The sequence below is a fragment of the Acomys russatus genome, chromosome 28 (assembly GCF_903995435.1).
Source record: "Acomys russatus chromosome 28, mAcoRus1.1, whole genome shotgun sequence".
NCBI classification, from domain to species: domain Eukaryota; kingdom Metazoa; phylum Chordata; class Mammalia; order Rodentia; family Muridae; genus Acomys; species Acomys russatus.
Window position 1 is genome coordinate 30,331,052 of NC_067164.1, and position 21,605 is coordinate 30,352,656.

Below are 21,605 nucleotides of genomic sequence, written 5' to 3' on the forward strand. Positions count from 1 at the left end.
AGAACCTGACGACCTTGGCCAGCCGGAACTAAGTCTAAAGAGACCTATGTCAGCTTTCCCTTCTTTCTCTCAGGGGATTGGAAAGGAGGCAGAGGTACCTTAGTGCTCCAAATAAATAAGAGTTAAAAATAGCACCTACAAAATAATATATGTATGAAGCCATATAAACAAACACACATATAAAACCATGTAAATAAACATACCCACATCTCGTAAAACAATTAAAAACTCCGATTCCGGTAGTCCATAGGCATTGGATGGCTCCTCTAGAACAGTATATAAACTCCCACAGGGACAAAACTCCATGATGAGTACTTTGTGTCTTGTTGTTGTCTGGTAAGGAGAAAAAGGTCACTTGTTGAGAATCAACAGGAAAGCAACAAAAGCAACTCTGGTTCCAGGGCAGCACTTGCCCACCTGACCTCACTCTAATGCAGGGCTTGCTACTAAGTTCCCATGACTCCTTTCACCAGGGACTGATGCAATGCTATAGTTCCCAGCACCCTCACAACCACCTGTAACTGCACTCCAGGGCCTCCATCATTGTCTTTTGTTCTCCCCAGGCACTGGACATGTGAGCATACACACACAAACAAAAAAAATAAATCAGCATATACAGATAGATTGTATTACATATAAATTAAAGTTGAATTTGTTTGGAAGACAAGCCGTTGAAAACTAGCTAGATTTCAACCATAAGATGATGGTGGCAGTATTAATATTTAGGACAAATCTCCTTCTTGTGATAAGTACTTTTATTTCAAGGAATGGAGTCCTAGCCTTAAAAAGCAATGGGGAGCTGAAGAGCTGGCTCAGTGGTTAAGAGTGGGTACTGCTCTCCCAGAGAACCTGAGTTCAGTTTCCATCACCTAGTCAGGTGGCTCACAACTGCCTGCAATGTTCACTCCAGGGGATCTGATGCTTTCTTCTGGCTTGTAAGGGTACCTGCACCAGTAACATAGACATGTACATGTACATGCACATGCACAGGCACAAGTAATTTAAAACTGCAGTCTTAATGGAAAGACATAAACGCCAACCTTGTTGTAACCCCCTTGGACTCTGTTACCCTTAAACCTTGTCAACCTATATCATAAAAATCCTGCTGTATAATGAATTTTACAATGGTTGCTTTTATGGCTGTGAAGTAACTTTGCTTTTGACCTAAAAACTATCTCAGATGGTATAAAAAGGGCTTAGAACAAAGAACAAATGTTGGCAGTTAGAGCCCACTGGCACCTACTCCATCCAGTTGTACATATGTGTGTATCTATATGTTTATATGTCTGCATGTCTGTATATTTGTGCATGTGTGAACTTTGTGGGAGTTCCCTGTGTCTTGTTTATTGAATGAATGTGTATGTGTGAGTGAGGGTTTTCTTTGTCTTTCCTGTGTCTCCCTAGCTCACAAAGAGTTAAAAAACCTCAGAGGTCTTTGCAGGCTGATTGCTTTGGGCCCTTGGCTTTTGAGTTAAAGAGCTGTTCACTCCTCAGGTCATTAAGTTTTGCACCCTGCAGAGAAAAAGTCTCTGGAGCACTTAATACAGCTGCCTCTGCATATGCCTGACTCAGTTTCACCCATGGCCTGTCAAAGCTGGGCCTTGGCATGTGCTGCTGTGTGGGTGCTGGGACTCAAACCTAGGCCCTCCAAGGTGCAGCCAGTGCTCATAACTTCTCAATTATTTCCCCCACTCCCTGATTTTCTTTCTTTTTTTTTTTTTCAAGACAGGGTCTCTCTGTGTAGCCTTGACTGTCCTGGACTCGCTCTGTAGTCCCTGATTTTCTTATGTGACATTCTGTAAGTATGTTGCCAGGTGAATAACCTCTTTTTCATTATTTCTTAACTACTGTGTAGCTGAAAATTAACTTTCACTTTGACTCCCTTCCCTCTTTCTTTCCTTTGTTTTTTGGTTACTTTTGTTTTTGTTTTTGTTTTCCAGACAGGGCTTCTCTGTGTAGCCTTGGCTGACCTAAACTTACTTTGTAGACCAGGCTGGCCTCGAACTCACAGCAATCCACCTGCCTCTGCCTCCCAAGTGCTGGGAATAAAGGCATGCGCCACCACACCTGGCCAAAATTCACATTTTCGTGCATGAAACTATTATTTATGCTTGATGAACCCTCAGAAATAATCAAGAATAACATCACCAGAATAAGGGATATACAATAATATCTTAAGAGGTCTTTACTGAATATCCACGTCTAAAAGCAAGAAGATTTCCACTTATTTCTTTTTTTTTTCCCACTTATTATTTCTAAAATATCTTTCCTAATGGTACACTTTATTTTACGCCATCTTCCCTAAAATTAATACTTTTATAATTACGGCTTTAATCTCTAAATCACTACAAGTTTTACTCATTTACAAAGGTTTCTATCACTGTATTTTTGCTTTGTTGTAAGATATTTTATTAATAGTTATGTCTATGTGTGCCTGGATAACCACAGAGGCCAACAGGACACATGGGATTTCTCGAAGCTGGGGTCACAGGTGACTAAGCTGCATGCTGTGGGTGTTGGGAACTGAACCTGGTCCTCTGGAAAAACAGCAAGCTCTCTTCAGTGCTGAGCCATTTCTCCAGGCCCTGTTCTTTCTATAATTATGTGAATTTTACTTCAGTTAGTTTTTATTTTCTTTCTTTTTTTCACAAGTAACTTTTTTTTTTTTTTTTTTTTTTTTTTTGAGACAGGCTTTCTCTATGTAGTCTTGGCTGTCCTGGACTTGGCTTTGTAAACCAGGCTGGCCTTGAACTCGGAGATCCACCTGCCTCTGTCTCCCGAATGCTGGGGTTAAAGGCATGCACCACCATGCCTGGCAAATGACCATTTTTCTGTTTGTTTGGTTTTTGAGATAGGGTTTCTCTGTGTAGCCCCAATTGTCCTAGAACTTTCTCTGTAGACCAGCCTGGCCTTGAACTCCACTTGCCTCTGCCTCATGAGTGCTGGGATTAAAGGTGCCTGGCTACGAATAACCAATTTTTTATTTTATTTTATTTATATAGTTTTTGGATTTTTTGAGACAGGGTTTCTCTGTGTAGCCTTGGCTGTCTTAGATTCAGTTTGTAGTCCAGGCTGGCCGTGAACTCACAGTGATCTGCCTGCCTCTACCTCCTGAGTGCTGGGATTAAAGGCTTGCGCCACCATGCCTGGTCACCAAATAAACGATTTTTTAAAAAAAGAAATAATTTATTTAGTTTTAGTTTATGTGCATTAGTGTGAGAATGTCAGATTTCTTGGAACTGGAGTTACAGATGACAGTTGTCAGCTGCCATGTGGGTGCTGGGAATTGAACCTGGATCTTTTGGAAGAACAGACATTGCTCTTAACTACCAAGCCATCTTTCCAGCCCCCAAATAACTGATTTTTATACCACGCTTATCCTTTATTTTTATGCTTTCATTCTATGACACCTTGTTTCTCTCTTTATGTATTAAAGAAATGCCAGAGGGTAGAACACTTAGTTATATGACCCATAGACTTTATGGCTTTGTAGCCTCTTTGGCTAGAGCCTGTCCTCTGAGTGGGAACTACCACAACACTATGACAAACTTGAATACTTACCTCCTCTTCAATAGCAAATAATTTGACAATGTTTTTGTGATTGAGTTTTTTTAACACTTCAAATTCTCTCATTTGAACATCCACTGGGCGAAGGAAGCTTATGTTATTAAATACTTTGACAGCATACAAATCACCAGTTTTCTGGAAGACAAAGGAGACAAAGGAATCAGTCACTAGCATGCGATAACAATCTGTATCCTCACGGCACATCATGCGTCCTTCATGTATCCTCATAGCACATCATGCATCCTTCATGTATGCTCACGGCACACCATGCGTCCTTCATGTGTGCTCACGGCACACCATGCGTCCTTCATGTATGCTCACGGCACACCATGCGTCCTTCATGTATCCTCACGGCACACCATGCGTCCTTCATGTATGCTCGCGGCACACCATGCGTCCTTCATGTATGCTCGCGGCACACCATGCGTCCTTCATGTATGCTCACGGCACACCATGCGTCCTTCATGTATGCTCACGGCACACCATGCGTCCTTCATGTATCCTCACGGCACACCATGCGTCCTTCATGTATGCTCACGGCACACCATGCGTCCTTCATGTATGCTCACGGCACACCATGCATCCTTCATGTATGCTCACGGCACATCATGCGTCCTTCATGTATGCTCACGGCACACCATGCATCCTTCATGTATGCTCACAGCACACCATGCGTCCTTCAGATCAAGCTTTTGGATTAGAGCTCCCAAATCTATAACAGAATTTGGATCTCCAAGCTCACTGTTTCCTACGTTACAAGCAGAACTTACACGTGGCACACTGGTGGCAAAGACAGCCACGCGTGCAGCAGAAGATAACAGTTCTAGTGTGAAAAGGGAACCTCTACTGGAGAAGAAACTGAAAGTGAAGCTCCAAAGACTTCCCAGAGCCAAACATTTACAAACGAGAACAAAGAGATGGAAAATTATACTTCACCTACAAAGATTTTATCAACATTATCAAAGCAATGCAATTCAATTTTCAGAAATTTTTGTCACTAGAATGAAACTCAATTTTTGGATATTTTTGTCATGAGCTGTGTTAAAGTGTGTAGGTAGGAATCTGAGAATGGAGGGCATTCTCCTGGTTAGATCATGCACTGCAGGTCAGAGTGGGCTTCGTGGTTGGATCTCACCACTTCCTCCCGCATAGCTATCTTCAACTTGAACTAGATGAGGCACTTGTTCCTTCATCAGCTCCTTTGCGGGGCAAGGACCTGCCGACTCACTGCAGCTCCCTCCAGCCCTCCCTCCAGGTGGAGCACATGATGGCATGCAGTAGCACAGCACACAACTACAGCTTCCTAGCACTACAAAATTAACCCATCCTAAACCTCCTGCGCTCACCCACTTCTTTCAGTCCCTGGACCCTGCAAGCTTCTCCCTGGAGGCCAGAGCAGGCCTCCCTTCTCCCCTCCTTGCATTCAGCTCACTTTCCCACTACTCAAGGCTTTATTTCCTGCGGACCAGTTCCTCCTGAGGGTCCAAGCATAGTCTCCGCAGGGAGTAGGACCTCTCCTTTGGACTCGACTTCTTTCTCACAGATTCACAGTCATCTTCCTCCTCTTGCCACAGAATCATTATCTTTTAAAACTATTTGCTGTTGTTAATAATTCCACCCCTACGCCCCCTCGGGTTTTCCAGACAGAGCTTCTCTGTGTAGTCCTTGTTGTCCTAAAGCTTTGTAGAGCAGGCTGGCCTCGAACTCAGAGATCCGCCGGCCTCTGCTTCCTGATTGCTGGGAATAAAGGCATGTACCACCATGCCCGGTTCAATCCCACCTTGCAATATCAGTATTTGAAGATCACTTTCTCTAAATGATCTCCACTGCCAAAGCCACACCAAATACAAAGAAATGTATGTTTCCTTGTAATTGTCTCAAACTCAGTCTATCCTAGAATTTTTTTTCCTTAATTCTTTTCCTTTCTTCCTTTCTTCTTTCCTTTCTTTCTTTTTTTCTTTCACAGGGTTTCTCTATGTTGCCTTGGCTGTCCTGGACTTGATTTGTAGGCCAGGCTGGCCTCGAACTCACATGGATCTGCCTGCCTCTGCCTCCCTGAGATCACAGGTGTGCACCAGTACACCAGCTTAAAAGGTTTTTTGTTGTTGTTGTTGTTGTGGTATGCAGTAGTTTGTTTCCTCTTTCCACCAAGTGTGACCGGAGGATTAAATTTAGGTTGTTACAATTGTTAGGTTGGTTGCAATTGTCTTGACCTGCTAGGCCTTCTCCTAGCCAAACGAAGGTTTCCAATAGAGGAGCTAGCAATGGAAACAAAACAATGTTGGCACACACCCAGGGTAATCAGGGTCTGCATTTTGGACACGTTTGTAGCCTGTCACACCTGTGAGGTAACTGGACTGAGATCCTACAGTTTCTCTTTATTCTCCTGCACTGCCACTGGTCATGTACTGTCACAAGTCAAGGTTAGAAGGGTTCTATGCAAGGATCTGCGCAGTCAGCACACCCTTCCTACAAGTCACTTCTCTTCGAGGTTATCCCACCCATGGACTCCATCACACACAACAGTAGCCAATACGGCTTTCAGGAGAAAGACTAGGCTAAGGAGCATGGCGAGACGGCTCAGTGGATAAACACCTGCTGGGCAGCCTTGACGGCCTGAGTTCAATCCCCAGAACCAACAAGAGAGAGAGAACGGACTCCTGAAGGTTACCCTCTGACCTCCAACATGTATGCCATGGCAGCATATCTGTACATACATACCACACATCAATAAATAAAACTTTTAAAGATTAAATAAGCAATATATTTTGAATGACAGTACATTAAAGAACATGGCATCCTAAGCAGTACACAAAAGTATGAATATCATGATAAAAAATGTAAACAACTAAAGGAATGTAGGATTAAAAAAAAAGATTTATATTATTATTATATTTATTTTCTGTGCATGGGTGTCTTGTGCATTTTGTGTTGGCTGGTGCGCCTGAAGGGCAGAAGAAAGCATACGATCTTCTGTAACTGGGTACAGACCACTGTGAGCTGCCATGTGGGTGCAGGGAATCAAATTCTTAACTGCTAAGGCAGCTCTCCAGCCTAATTTTACTGTTTTTAATCATGGGTACTTGTGTGTCTGTGTGTGGGCATGTAAACACTGAGTGCAGGTGCTCTGTGGAGGGCAGAGGCACCGGATGCCCCTGGAATTGGCATTATAGGTAGTTGTGAGCCACCTGACATGGGTACTAGGAATCAGAATCAGGTCCTCTGCAAGAGCAGTGTGTACTCTTAACCACTCAGCCACCTCACACTCCACAACCTGCCTTTTAGTGCAGTCTTTTCTTTTTTTTCTTTTTGGTTTTTCGAGACAGGGTCTCTCTTTGTGCAGCCTTGGCTGTCCTGGACTTGCTTTGTAGATCAGGCTGGCCTTGAATTCACAGAGATCTGCCTGCTTCTGCCTCCTGAGTGCTGGGATTAAAGGTGTGCACCACCATGCCTGGCTAGTACGGTCTTAAATACATGCAGTTGACACTGATATCACTAAGAACAAGCACAGTTTCTGGAAAGGCATCTCTGGAGAGACTATTAATGACCAAAATAAACTGGGTCATAGGAATCTCTCAGGTCAATTCTTATCCTCCTCAAAGCGCGCGCGCTCTCTCTCTCTCTCTCTCTCTCTCTCTCTCTCTCTCTCTCTCTCTCTCTCTCTCTCTCTGTGTGTGTGTATGTGTGTGTGTACACACGCACATCTTTGTTTCTTTGAAGAACTCGATGCTGTCTTAGGGTATCTAGTTTGATCTTATCCATCCATTTATTCTTTCATCAGTGAATGTTTCAGAGGCTCTATCATGTCTAGGCACTTTACGGGGCAGCTAAGTAGGGAAAGGAGAGAGCCTGTAAACTATCTAGCAATGCCAGCACGTTAAATACACGTCAGCAGGTCACCACTACTGTCACTCAGTTTCCAACTTGTATCCTTCCTAATGGTACCTTGATACAAAATCAAACTTGTCACGTGCAGGGCTTGCTCACTAGTTATATGTAACAGCTGTAGGCCAGCCCCAGTACCTGACATACACTAAGTAGCCATTATACTGGAACAAAGGAAGGCCAGAGGTCAGACACTTTTCCACACTAAATTCTGTTGTTCTTTTCTCAGCCCAAAACAAACAAGCAAAAAGCAATTTCTAGCAAAGAAATATCCAAGAATGGACGAAGTGAACTTAAATAAGGACCCAGGGCCCCCAAACAGTTCTAGAACCAAGAGGGAACTGTTAAAAGCAGTCCATGTGACATTTATGACTCATTCTTTCTGAGCCATACAGCTGTTTATAATCACAATCTCTCCCCAGAGGAAACAGCCCCTCACTCATGCATGCTTGCCTCAGTGACAATCTGAAAGCGATGGGAAAATAGAAAATTCCTGCCCCCTCAGAGTTATGTCCTGAAAATAAGAATTACAAGGCTCCAAATATCACTCACCTTAAAACAAACTCATAGTGTTGAAAAATCAGTCATCATTTGAGTTATAAAAGAACTTCTTACTCTATTATTTTTCCAGCTTTCTTCACATTTACCTCTGATGTCTTCATCCTAAATTATTTTAGTTTTTGTTTTTGATTTTTTTTTTTTTTTGGTTTTTTTGTTTGTTTGTTTGTTTTTTGAGACAGGGTTTCTCTGTGTAGCCTTGGCCATCCTGGACTCACTTTGTAGACCAGGCTGGCCTCGAACTCACAGCCATCCGCCTGCCTCTGCCTCCCGAGTGCTGGGATTAAAGGCATGCGCCACCACGCCTGGCTCTGATTTTGATTTTTAAACAGGGTTTTTTTGTGTAGTCCTGGCTGTTCTGGAACTTGCACTTTAGACCAGGCTGGCCTGGAACTCAGAGACCCACATGCTTTTACTTCCTGAGTGCTGACATTAAAGGAGCACACCACTACCACCAGGCTAGTCTAATTATCTTTAATTTCATCCTTCAAAATCCTTTAGGTTCCTGACCTGTGTAACTGGACTTGCTATTCTGTAGGTTCTTCTTTTTCCCACCCTTTATGTCCCAGTTTTAACTCCTATCACTAGATAGGAGAGAAAGAAGGATAGAGGGGAGAGAAAGAAAGACAGACAGAGAGAGAGAGAGAGAGAGAGAGAGAGAGAGAGAGAGAGAGAGAGAGATCCTTGAATCTAATTTCTTTCTCATTTCTTCTTTGAGCACAACTACTAACAAACCGTAACTGACCCCCCCTGAATAATCCACCACCACCAGTCCCACCTCTCAGGATACCATTTGAAGAGTTTCCAGAATTCCAAATGTCACACAACCACAGAAAGCATCTGCAGCTGGCAAAAGCATGCCTCTGCTAGAGCACAAGGCAAATCATAGTCAGCTGCTGCGGACAGTCCAAAGCAGCCCCGTATCCCCACACCTGGGATTAAAACGAAAACATATTCTTGCAAAATGTCTGTGGTTTTTAAAGAACCCAAAATTCAAGAACTGTCACTACAGACATGCTGCCAGGATCAACCCTTTTAATCCCACCCCCCACTTCTAGCAGCTCCAGACTGCCTCACACTAGGACACAGCCTTCCGGCTCCAGTTTCCATGCACTTACTATTTCAGAGACAAGAATCACCTGTGGGGTCCTATCACTGTGCAGCTGCCTGTCCGCCATGCCTCCCTCCACTACAAGTCACATCAGGGAGGCAGGTAGGAAACACTTGAGTCACTTTAGTTTTCTCCCAGTCTGTAAACTCACAGACAGATGCGTTCACTGCCCCAATACAAACTAAATCTTAATCACGAAAATCATAAAAATCCCTTTTCTTTAGGGAAAAAAAAAAGTCAACATCACAAAGCAAAGCCAAACGTTTCCATTGAAAGGTGCAGGAGGAGAACATAAAGTGACACAGTGACACACTGCACCTACCTTATGCCGTCCACGGAAGACATTTGCGGTGGCCCCCTGGCCTAGGATATCAGACAAAAGCCACAGATGGTTAGAAGTGCTCTGCATCTCGGCTTGGTCAGGCGCTTCTTCTTACGCTAAGGGGAAAGAAGAGATTTGCGTGTATGCTGTTAAGGAACAAATGCTGGCCATGTTTAGCCTGAAGTAGGCTACCCACTATTTAGTGCTAAGCTGAAGTGCATAAACGAACAGTCCAGGGTAAAATAACAGTATTAGAGGATAAATGCTATGTGGGCACAAGGAAAGGAACACCACCACCACACGATTAACCCACATGCACATCCCCCATTATTTCTGCTATGCTTTGGAAATAGTACTTTCCCTATCTCCCAGCCTGGTCCTGAACTCGCCATATAACGCAGACTGGTTTTCTGTCTCAGCTTCCAGAATGATGGAGTTACACATGTACCTGGCTTTTTTTTTTTTTTCTTAAAGAATTTTGTGTATGAGTGTATGAGTCTGCATGTGACGCCAGAGGAGGTGGGAGTGCGTTGGATCCTCAGGAGCTGGAGTCACAGGCAGCTGTGACCCCCATGTGCTGTAGCTGCTGGGAGCTCAAGTCCCATCCTCTGCAAGAGCAAGAGCAGCAACTGACCCATCTGACCCATCTCTCCAACTCCCATATCTGGCCCTTATTTTTTCCATATATTTAATTTAATTTGCATCTCAGAGCTGTAAGAATCATCTCTTGATCATCTAGTATTGTCTCTGGCAATCAGAGTAACATTGACTATATCTCCAACTATTTTGAAAGATTATTGATTTATAAAAACAAAACAAAACACCCAACCAAACCAAAAAACCCTTTGATACAGGGTCTCTCTATAGCTCAAGTTGGCCTTGAACCTGCAATCTTCCTTTCTTCACCTCCCAAGTGCTGGGAGACAAATTAAAGTAGAAACTAGGGCAGCACACTAAACAGTCATAACTACATGATAGTTCCACAATGCAAATTTTCACCTACAGAGAAACTGTGACTGAAAATCCCAGAAGTTATTGTTCCTGAAAAGCCAGGGTCTCTTCGGCTGTTTAAAAATAGTTTCCTGAGCAGGGCACGGTGGGTGGGGTGGGAGGGGTAGACACAGGAGGATCTCTGTCAGTTCAAGGCCAGCCTGTTGTTCTACAAATCGAGTCCAGGACAACCAGGGCTACACAGGGAAACCCTGCCTCAAAAACAAACAAACAAAAGTTTCCTGGGCCAGTGAAACGGCTCAGTGGGCAAACGCGCTTGCTGCCAAACCTTACCACCTAAGTTCAGTCTCTGGAACCCACGTGGACTATCTGTGCATGAGCCTACACACATACATACACACACATACACAATAATAAAATGTAAAAGACACGGAAAAAGCAGTCTTTTCTCCTAACTTCTAAATGGACAAGCAAACACATGCCAAAAATGTATCACCAAGTCTTAAGACCCATGGACTGCAGACTTGCCTTTTAACACAAGAAAGCCTGAGTGAAGACGGCACAGTGGCTAGACACAGGCGACTCCTGTAAGCTGTTGTAAGGTCAGATCACAGCAGCCTTAAGTCTTACAATTCATTTCCAGGAAGTTGGAACACTCTGATCATCCAAGGACCGGTAGGATCATGGGAAATGGCCAAGGGTCCAAGTTCCACCAATCTCTTATATACTAGCTATATTTATAATTTTATCACCTATGTAATCTAAATGTAATTTAGATAAGGAACTGTACATCCATCAGTCTACTTGAAGTGAGAAATAAGAATAAGGCCCCCTTTTCACAAACAAAAGATACATTTACCAGTTACTATGTTTCATTCAAGAGGTGATAAACCCAAGTATGTAATGGAAAACCTTCCCTGAGGTAGCACTGCTGTTAAGATAACGGTGACAGTGTCATCAAGTACTCAGATGTATCTAGTGGGTAATTGAAAACAGTCACCAGCCAAGATACCTGCTCTCTCTATAACAGTATTAAAACACGGGTCCACAAAAGTGATGATTTGAAACTTTCCTCCAGTAACCCCCCCATGACTAAAGCATGACTCAGCACACCCACCAGAGGCTTGCTATGTAAATCTCCCCAAATTCTGACAAGCATATAAGCTGGCATTCAACAAGTAAGCTATTGGCAATGCTGTCTTCAGTCTACTTCCTTTGTTTAAAACGAAAGTTAGCAAGGATAAAACAGGTTTGGTGACATGGTGTACGGAGAAAAGTTCCAGAATTTCCAAACTCTATCCCTGTGTCAACCATTTATTCGATAGATATTAGAGGTTCCGGAGTGGTAAAGCCCGGGTTTTGATTATGCATTTGACAGTTCTCGGGGAGAACCTGTCTCAGGACCACTGACAGAAAATACCAGGGAAATGGATTAGGGAAATCAATCCATCAAGTCAAAGAGGAACGAGATAACATGGGAATTTGCATTTCGCCTGTGTGTACATTAAAAACGTCCCGTGCTGGCAGCCCGGGCTGAGTCGACCTTTGGGAACGCCTGTCCGGTCGCCAGTCCATTTAAAAACTGCCCGTGGTGTCAGCTGGGCCGAGGGTGGGAGCAGCGAGTCAACTCCCGACAGCGTAGCCCTCCTGCCCGGTCGCCCGGGCCCAGCCGGGGTGAGCGCGAGGCTGCGGGGCTCCTGGGGCTCTGACTCAGCATCCGGCCTCCCCGACCCCCGGCGCGCCCGCCCGCCCGTCCGCCCGCCCCTCTTACCCTGCCGAGTGTCCGTGGCTCCCGGGCCTTCTTGCGCCCCAGGCTACTTCCGGCTTCGCCAGCCCGGGCCACGGAGCACGTGACCTACGACGGGGCGCGCCTGCGCGTGCGCACTCCGCGACGACGGAGCGCACCGGACTGCGGAGGGAGCTGCCACCGCCGCCGTTGCTGCCTGGCTCGGGCTACCAAACTCTGCACCGCGGACCGAGTGCGGCAAGGTGGCGACGCCCACAATCACGGGTGGGCAGGATGCTGGCGGTGAGGACTTCCGCAGAAGATTGGGGGGCGGGGGAAGGTTTGTGTTTTTAAACATTACTTGTTGCGTGAAACAATTATCAGTTCATAATATCCGGTCTGTCAATAAATACGTTCTCTAAATTCGCTCTTTCAGATTGGTTTTCAAAATGGTAGTACTGGAGAATTTAAGCATTGAACTTGACAATTTAAGAGCTAAACTAGTACTATGATCAAGTCTTGACAAGCACGTATTCCTTACAAAGGCTTTGCTTCACGCACTGCAGCACCAAAAACCCCCTTTCCGCTTAGGATTGAAGGTGTAATTTCTGAGTGGGTCCCGGGGCAGATGAAGGAAGCCCTGAGTGGTTAAGGCTTTGAGTGGACAGTCAAGAGGCTGAAGCTGATTCTGTCTGCTCCTGACCCGTTTTCATCAAATGCACAATGGAGATTTTTAAAAACCCAGTCAGTTTGCTGGGAGTGGTGGCGCTCGCCTTTCAGGAGGCAGAGGCTGGCAGATCACTGTGAGTTCGAGCCCAGCCTGTTCCTCAAAGTGAGTCCAGGACAGCCAAGGCTACACAGAGAAACCCTGTCTTGAAAAGCCAAAAACAAAAAACAAACAAACACAAAAAAGAGTAGTCCAACGAGTTCTTAGAAAGTTATTTTATTAGAATCTTAAACAGTTTAGGCAATGAAACCATTCTAACAGCAAATGCACTTTCTGCTTACAATTAAAATCTGTTTCAGTTCTAATAATGACATGAGTGACAGGACCATCCAAGTTTCTCCAACAGGAAAATCAACAGCTCAAAAGTTATGGAGGAAATATGATTAAGCCAAGGGACTTCACATGTTTACCACATAAGTGATACACATTAAAATACCACATAGTACTTTCTTTTAAAAAAAAGGCAAGCAACTTTTGAACTCATTAGCAAGCATTGAGACTGAAACAAACAGGTTAGGCACAGGACTAAGCCAGGTACCATTAAACCCTTTTGTCTTTTGCTTCCATTTTTTCACCTGTAACAAATGAGACAAGTATTGGGTGCTTGCTTTTATAAATAAGGTCCTCCATGACCGTACTTGGGTAACCTCAAGGAATGACGATGAGAATTAGCATACATGATTACATTAACATCAAGTTCCCTTTTATACACTTTGATTTCTGTGTCCTGATTCCTCAGGTCTAAACTCACGGGAACCTATTGTAGGGTTTTAAGGAACCATGTATGGACTCAATAGTACAGTAATACTGAGACCTGTGTGTTAGTCAGTTGAATTCTTAACAAGTTATGAGGTAGCTACCATTGTTTCCCTCATTTCTGAGTGGAAACCAAGGCAGGGAGAAGTTAAACTTGCTCAAGGCCCTAAAGTCAGTTACTGGTGTACGTGGTGTTTAACCCTAGTAATCTGGGTCCAGAGTCCATGTTATACAAACTCTTGACTACTGTCCTGTGCTCCTCACTAGACACTTTGCAGTCACACTGCTGAAGTGATGCCATTACATCTCCACAGAGCACAGGAGCACAGCAAAGAAATGCCCAGTGTCACCTGTCTGGTTTTTTGTTGTTTTTGAAACAGAGTCTCATTCTAGCCCAGACTGGCCCTGGCCTCCTCTAAATGCTGTGATTACAAGCGTGAGCCACCAAATCTGGCCCACTTACTTATTAAAAAAAATTGTAGAAGTACTATATATACTTCACTCATCTATTTTCATCATTCAATAGTTTGTCATTCCTAGTTTTCAGTCAATACACTGCTTTTATTTTATAATGTAAGGAAAATGCAGACTCTCTCTTGTGGGATTAAAATAAGAAGATTCGTGAAATCTGGGGCTGGGGGTGGGGGGCTCAGCAGGTAATGTGCTTGCTGGACAAGATGAGGCCCTGAGCCTGGACCCCCAGCTCCCACATAAAGGCTGGTGGCAGTCAGCACCCGCAGCTTGAGGACTGGGTCACAGAGACAGGAGTCTTGCTGGCCAGCCAACCTGGCTGGAACATTGAGCTCTAGGCTCAATGGAAGACCCTGTCCCCCAAAAATAAGGTTATCACCCCTGCTCACCCACATACACACACACCACACACACACACCTCTCTCCCTCTCTGTCACACTCACACACACTTAACAGATTTTAGGGAACTTCCGGGCCACAAATTTGTTGACAACACGCAGCCAAAGGTGAGAAAACCAGACAAATCCCTCCTGAAATTGTTCGGCACCCTCCCCGGGGAGGGACTCAGGTCCTCATCTTGTCCAGCAAGCCAGCTCTCTACACTGGGTAGCACACCCTCTCAGATTTAACCACAGTGGAGGAAAGCACTCAGCTAATGGAGCTAGGCCTTAACTGGGCTTTTCAAACCCAAGTGTCTATAGCTGTGCTGCAGGAGCTGCGTCCCCCTTTCCAACACTCCTCCCCAGGCCGCTACTTTTCTCCCAGCTTTCTCTGGCAGTGCGAGAGTACTTGTAGTAATTAAGTAGTAACTGACTACAAAAGCATAAACACAGGTGGTCATACTTGGTGGTTCACACCTTTAATCTCAGCAGCTAGGAGGCAGAGACAGGCTGTGAATTTGAGGCCAACCCGTTCTATATAGCGAGCGAAACAAAAACAAATAAACAAAAAACCCAAGTGTACTGTGCTCTAAGTACATCTAATATTATAGATTCATGGAGCGGATTTCTAGTGCATTTAAAAAGATGCAGAGCTAAGTTGCGAGTGACCTTTAGGGGGCACAGCCAGTAAAATAAGGCATCTACATTCATATTTGCAAACCTTTAGGTGGGAAATCCGAGGGTGACTAAGGTGGGAAAAGGAGGCTATTTGTAATAATTTCGGAAAAGACTTGGTATATTTCACTATGTAAAATTTATTATTATTATTTTTTTTTATAAAAAATGTGTAACACCAGCACCTACTTTTAAACTGACTTATTTAGGAACCCATTCATTCTGTTATAGAATACACATTGGCATTGAAACAGTTTAAAGAAATGTAATGGCTATCTACAAAAAATTATGTTTTGATTGTTACCCCGTAGCTTATGTGTCTACACACATAAAACTGAATATTTCCAACTTTACATTCAATTTGTTACAGTTTTCCACTGGTATAGTTTTTTATAAAGAATTTTAAAGTTTCATATAAAGAAAAAAATTAAGGTACTAGGATAATCTATGTCTTATAACAGTATTTTTACATAAACAATTTAAACTGGCATGCAGGCAACTTTTCTTGTTGTCACATACCTGGATTTAGGGAAAAATTACATCCATTTTACAGAAAATCCCACATACACTGCAATAAGCTCAAAACAATGTTAGCAGACGAGTGTGAATGGCACACAGAGACCACTTCTCTCTAAGTTACTAAGTGGAGTTTCTGGTCAGGAGGCAGGGAGGGCAGTCAGGCCTTAGGGCTTTGCTCTCTGGAAGAATACCTGTAAAACACGTGTGGAACCAGCACAAGCGTCAGGCGAGACGGTAACAAACAGTGTTGCTATGAGCAACAGCAGTCAGGAAACAGCTTTGGAAGCTCCTGGCCCTCTGAGTGAGACCCCTGAGACCCCAGAAGTTGGAGGCTGAACCAAGAGACACACTCAATGCCAAGTTTTTCTAAACAGGTTTCTATGTGTAGGCCTGCATGTCCTGGAATGGTTTTATGTATAAAATCTGATGCTTATGAATGCAGAAACAGCCTTGTTGGCCAAATCGCAGGGGCCTCTTTTGTCTGCTGTATAGTTCAGGGGCTTCACAACAAAACAGAAGCAGGAAATCTGTGCTTCTGCTTTTGGAGCTTTAGATCCTTTCAACTCAACATGAACAGCTCTTCTCTAACATTTCCTGTTCTTCCCGCCCTCTAAGGCCATTTAATTACTCCATAAAACAACAAGGAGACCCAAACACTGGCTCTTATACCAATACACTCAGGTCGTTTAGACAATCAGTACAAACATCTAATTTAAAATGTCTTTCCAAGAGCTTAGCTCAAAGGGATTTTTCATTTATGATGCCTCTTAGAAAAAAGAGAGCCCAGGGTGAGTCAGTCAGATCCTGCGCTCTCAAATGTTATGGAAGATACAGACATTTCCCAAATACCCACCTTTAGGTAATTTTTAAAAACTTTAGCATCAGGCTGCTGAAGCGCTTGACAGAACTCCTGGGGAAGAGAAACAGGAAACACCATTTAGTTCAGCTCATAATATCTTGTTTTCAATTATGGTTAATAAACACAAGTTAGCACGGCAACCACTTTACAGCGTGTTATGTTAGCACAGTCATGTTAACTATGTGTGCAGCAGACCTTACAGGAGTTTTCATCCTACAGAAACGTAGCCTATGTTCAGGTGAACTGGTAAGTGGCAGGTCCCAGTGAGACTCTGTCTCAAAAAACAAGGTGGAGGCTCCTGAGAATGGCACCCAAAGTGGACCTCTAGTGTCCACATGCATGTGCGCATTCACACATACCTGCACAAACATGAACACATATCCATACAAAGGAAATCCTGCTGTATGTAACAAATACAGAGGAACTTTGCAGATATCGTGCTAAATCAAACAGACAGCCCCAAAAAGACAAGAGAGACATGATTCTACTCCTGTGAGGTTTCTGAAACAGCCTAAGTTACAGGATCACAGTGCAGCAGGGTGGTTGCCAAGGGCTGGGAAAGAGGACTTATTAACAGGCAGAAAACCTAAAATGTGTACAATGAATTTTCTAAAGGCCTACCTAATACTGTTTTTATGTATATGGACTTCATCAGTTTATGTGCACCACAAGTCCTTAGAGGCCAGAAGAGGGCACTGGGTCCACCTCTGGATCCCCTGGAACTGGAGTTATAGGTGGTCATGAGCTCCCATATGGGTGCTGAGAATTGAACCTGTGTCCTGAGCACGTGTAGCCAGTACTCATAACCACTGAGCCCCATGAATTCTGATAGTTTGGTAGCAAAACTTAGTATCTTCGTAGGAAACAACCTAAGTAATACGACCCAATTGCTCATAATTTCAAAATGGTGACAAACACAAGTAATATTTTAAGTATCTCCAACTTCTGTAACATAAAAATATATGCAACGTCAGGTTGGAGGGGTTCCTTAGTTGGTAAAGCCCAAGAGACTAACTTCAGAACATGTGTGGTGGCGTGTATGTAATCCCAGCACTGGGGAGATGGACACAGGAGGACATACCTGGGACTTTCTAGCTTAAGCAGTGAGCCAGAGACCAGTAAAAGACCCTTTCAAAAGCAGAAGGTATTCCTAAGGACAGCACTGAAATTTGTCCTCCTCCAGCCTCCACACATGTATGTGCACACATGCACGTGTACCGTTGAAACACATACACCCAGGAAGAGGAGATGTGACTAGTTACAGACAATGTTACTATTATTGTGACCTTGCACTTACGAATGGTAGGAAATTAAATTTGTATTGCAGGTTCATTAAGAATAAAAACATAAAATTGTCTCATTCAATTTCGTGGATTATTTCTAAGTCTAGACTCCAGGCTATTGACAACCAAACAAGCTTAATGCTATCTGGCTTTCTTGAATTAAAATTTAGATATGAGGAGCTGGAGAGATGGCTCAGCAGTTAAGAGCACTGTCTGTTCTTCCAGAGGTCCTGGGTTCAATTCCCACCAACCATGTGGTAGCTCACAACCATCTGTACCCTCTAATGTCCTCTTCTGATGTGCAGGTGTACATGCAGATAGAGCACTCATATACATAAAATAAAAAAATCTTTAAAAAAAACCTTAGATATGAAGTATATACTCACATTAATTTAATAAAATTATGAGCAAAATCTGTTAGGAGACTTTTACCTGAATTATTTCTGGAGCAACTTGTAAGGAGGGCAGGTATTCTTGTTGGAGATACTGAACACACTCAGGGCCCTGCAGAGAAAGAGATAACTGAGCCATCTTCTTTAAGGCATAACAACGCACACAAAGGGCTAAGAACACCTATACTTTAAGGCAACACAGTATCATGAGTAAGGACAGACGCTGGAACCAGACGGCCTTGACTTGAAGCCTGGATCTATTGCAGCTTAATCAAACTAACTGCTCTAAGTCGCCAGTTTGAAAAACTAGGTTCTTAGAAGGAGTTATGAAATATATATATTTCATATATATATACGAATCTGTGTGTATTACATACAAACATACATAATACAGAACAAGCACAAACTTCTTAGAGTAACACTTAGCACTCGTTACCATTACTTAGTGCTAAGAACTACTAAAGATTGCTTCCGAAGCCTCAGCCTCCCAGGCACTGAGGAACAGCACAGACAAGGGTGAGCCTAAGGCTCTGCCACTGAACCGAGTACAGCTGTGGGGCGTGCAGGGCAGCCTGTGAGTGGGGCCAGGCTGATGACTTGCTTTAGAAAGCAAAACCCAGGCCGGAAAGAACTAAGCCATAGAAAAGCAGTGGAAGTCCACTCCCTTTGCAACACAGGAGGGGACTGAAAACTATTTCCTTTTTTAGCAATGTTATTTCTGAGAGAAAAAGCTATTAAAAACTGATTGAACTCAATACTTAAACGAACAGCGGTCCTTATTCTTTTCACAAAGGGTCTCTCCTTAAATTTGGAGTTGGCCCTTTTGGCTTGGCTGGCCAGCCAGTTAACTCAAGGGATGACCCACCTGTCTGCACCTACCCCTCCCCACAGCACAGAGATCTCAGACGTGCACAGCCATGTCTGGCTATTTCCTGGGTGCTGAAGACCTAACTAGAGGTCCTGTAGGAGCAGCAGCTGATGGGTGCAGCCATCTCAGCCACTGTCCCTGCTCTGCATTTGATAACTGACTTTTAAGGGCTTTAGTGGGTTGACGATTCTAACCTGAAAGTTAATTAGCAAACAATGCCAGTGGTCCACACCTAGCATTTAGGAGGTATAGACTCCAGAGTGTGAAGTCAGGCTGGTGACAGAGCAAGACTGTCTCAAAACAAGTCAAAGGCAGCCTGCCCCTTCAGCGTCCTTCCCAGCTTTAGCATCTGGACTTTCTGACTACCACTGTCAGTGCTCCTCAAGCACAGGATTCCCCATCTTTCCTCTCTCCCTGGACTCCTGGCCCTCAACTTAAACGGCCTCGGTCTCACCTTCCTGACCCCTCAGAGGATGACATCTCTGTGGGGAAGAAACTGCACTGGTTCTGAAGTTTTTCTGATTTCTTTTCACCTTTACATTAGTGTAAATCATTCTGCTTATTTCTAGCGCACTGCTCACCATGCTCACACAACTCTACTATCACTTGAAAGACACACACACACACACACACACACACACACACACACACACACATGAGAGAGAGAGAGAGAGAGAGAGAGAGAGAGAGAGAGGAGGGGAGAGAGAGAGAGAGAGAGAGAGAGAGAGAGAGAGAGAGAGAGGTTATCTTTAAATTCTTTTTTTAAAGGAGGGTGTTTTTGTTTCCTCTGGAAAAGTAAACTTGCACTCAAATATTCAAAATCAGGAAACAGAAACAATAAAAAGTCTGTTTTAACTAGGGTTTTTACTAATTCAGAACGAAGACAATACTTCAGAACTACTTTTCATCCCTCATCCTAAAGTCTCACGTACCCATGACGTCACCAGTGTCCTCTGTTGTGACTCTCTGCCCTTAGTTTTCACAACAGGTTAACTCTTCCTAGGTATCTCTGTGCACGTGTGTGTCTGTCAGGAGTGTGTGTACCCATGGAGACTAGAGACACTAGGTCCCTTGCGCTAGGGCACAGGCTACTTGAGGGCTTCCCGTGTGAGTGTGAAGCCGTCTCTCCCCACCCTCAGGTGTGTCTTTCCTGCTGCTTTAGCAGTTCCTTTGCCCTGATCTTATCAGTTCTTGTGGACTCACCGTGAGGACGCCAAGGGCAGCATTAGTTCTTAGTACCCCACACCCATATTCCCAACAGCTCTCTGAACACCTTTTCCCACCCAGCTGTCCACAGCTTGGCCTACTGGCTTTCCGAGCACTCATTCACAGGCAACAACACACAGCTGCCACCCATCCATCCTACTGCGGTTTAGCTCCTGCTTCTGCCTGTATGCCTGAGCAAAAAGGGTTAAGTCTACGATCTTCCACCAGCTCCACTATGTCAACATACCTTGCTTTGTCCAGAAAGCCTGTCTAAGCAGGTGCACTTTCATCTAAGACAGAACCCACCTCTTCCTATGGGCTGCTTACTGTTCCTTTAGGCAGCGTCAGTCCTATACTACTTTATGTACCCACTAAAACACTTACTTAAGCCACTGAGAGTTACTTACACAGTGCTCTCCTTTGACCTGAGCCACAGATACCAAGGATTCATCCTTCGCATTTTTTTCTACAATCCAGCAGCCCTAGCACAGGTATAGAGGAAAATGCTATTGAAATGAAACCTTCAACTCTGTCAGAAGAAAAGACTCCAGCTCAGAGAAGCGAAGGCCTGGAGCAGAGCTCCAGGGAACAGGCTGCTCCGCAGTGGCTGCAGACGGAGGAAATGCTGGTCTGCGCTGGGTCAGAGAAGTTGGAAATGGGAACTTTTGTTAAAAGAAAAAAAAGCACTCATTTTTAAATGCTGGCAACTAATTCAAGTTATCTGAAAACACCTAAAGTCAATGACAAGAAAGAGCCTTATGCTTGGAAGTACCTCAAGTCTCTAACCGTTTACACCTGTAACCCTAACACAGGAGAGGCTGAGGCAGGAGGGCTGCCCTGAGTTCATACCAGACTAGGACTCTGTGAAATTCTGTCAATGGCCAATAACTAAGGCAGTCAGCTACTAATAAGGCTAGAGTAATCACTCACTGGGCAGAGTAGCTGTGGTGCAGGCGTGAGGGCCTGAGCTCCACCCCAGCATCCACCTTACACTTACAATGGTCCCCTGGGATGGCCTGGCAGCCCAGCCTACAGTGAACCCACGGCCCAGCAATGGATTCTGCCTCAGAAAGCAATATGGACGGCAACACTTGAGGTTGACCTCTGACCTACACAAGTACACACGCACCTCTCCCACAGGCAGCCTCACCTGTACATGCACACACAGGCACAGAACAAATAAGGCAGAGAAATCTGGCTGTACAGAAGTTGAACTTTGAACTTATCTTCTTGTGATCCACAACGGAAAGGGCAGTAGCAGCCATTGCTACTTGCACTTAGACTTTCCCACACAGCCACAAGATCAGTACTGGCGGTTTTGTTAAAGATGGTTCTCAAGAACACAGGGC

At 44.2% G+C, this 21,605-nt stretch overlaps 2 protein-coding genes across 2 annotated transcripts in view; both read right to left on the minus strand.

Annotated features, from left to right (window-relative positions):
• Nucleotides 1–12,311, minus strand: part of Tbk1 (TANK binding kinase 1) — a 37,944-nt gene extending 25,633 nt beyond the window's left edge. The window contains exons 1-4 of the mRNA XM_051170396.1: nt 12,166–12,311; nt 9,444–9,559; nt 3,562–3,702; nt 204–333 (exon numbers count right to left, since the gene is read on the minus strand). Coding sequence (XP_051026353.1) covers nt 204–333; nt 3,562–3,702; nt 9,444–9,530 — 358 coding nt within the window. The 5' untranslated portion in view covers nt 9,531–9,559; nt 12,166–12,311. The remainder of the gene's footprint in view (nt 1–203; nt 334–3,561; nt 3,703–9,443; nt 9,560–12,165) is intronic.
• Nucleotides 12,312–14,870: 2,559 nt separating this feature from the next.
• Nucleotides 14,871–21,605, minus strand: part of Xpot (exportin for tRNA) — a 33,515-nt gene continuing 26,780 nt past the window's right edge. The window contains exons 23-25 of the mRNA XM_051170086.1: nt 18,223–18,294; nt 16,502–16,558; nt 14,871–15,839 (exon numbers count right to left, since the gene is read on the minus strand). Of these exons, the coding sequence (XP_051026043.1) occupies nt 15,813–15,839; nt 16,502–16,558; nt 18,223–18,294 (156 nt within the window). The 3' untranslated portion in view covers nt 14,871–15,812. The remainder of the gene's footprint in view (nt 15,840–16,501; nt 16,559–18,222; nt 18,295–21,605) is intronic.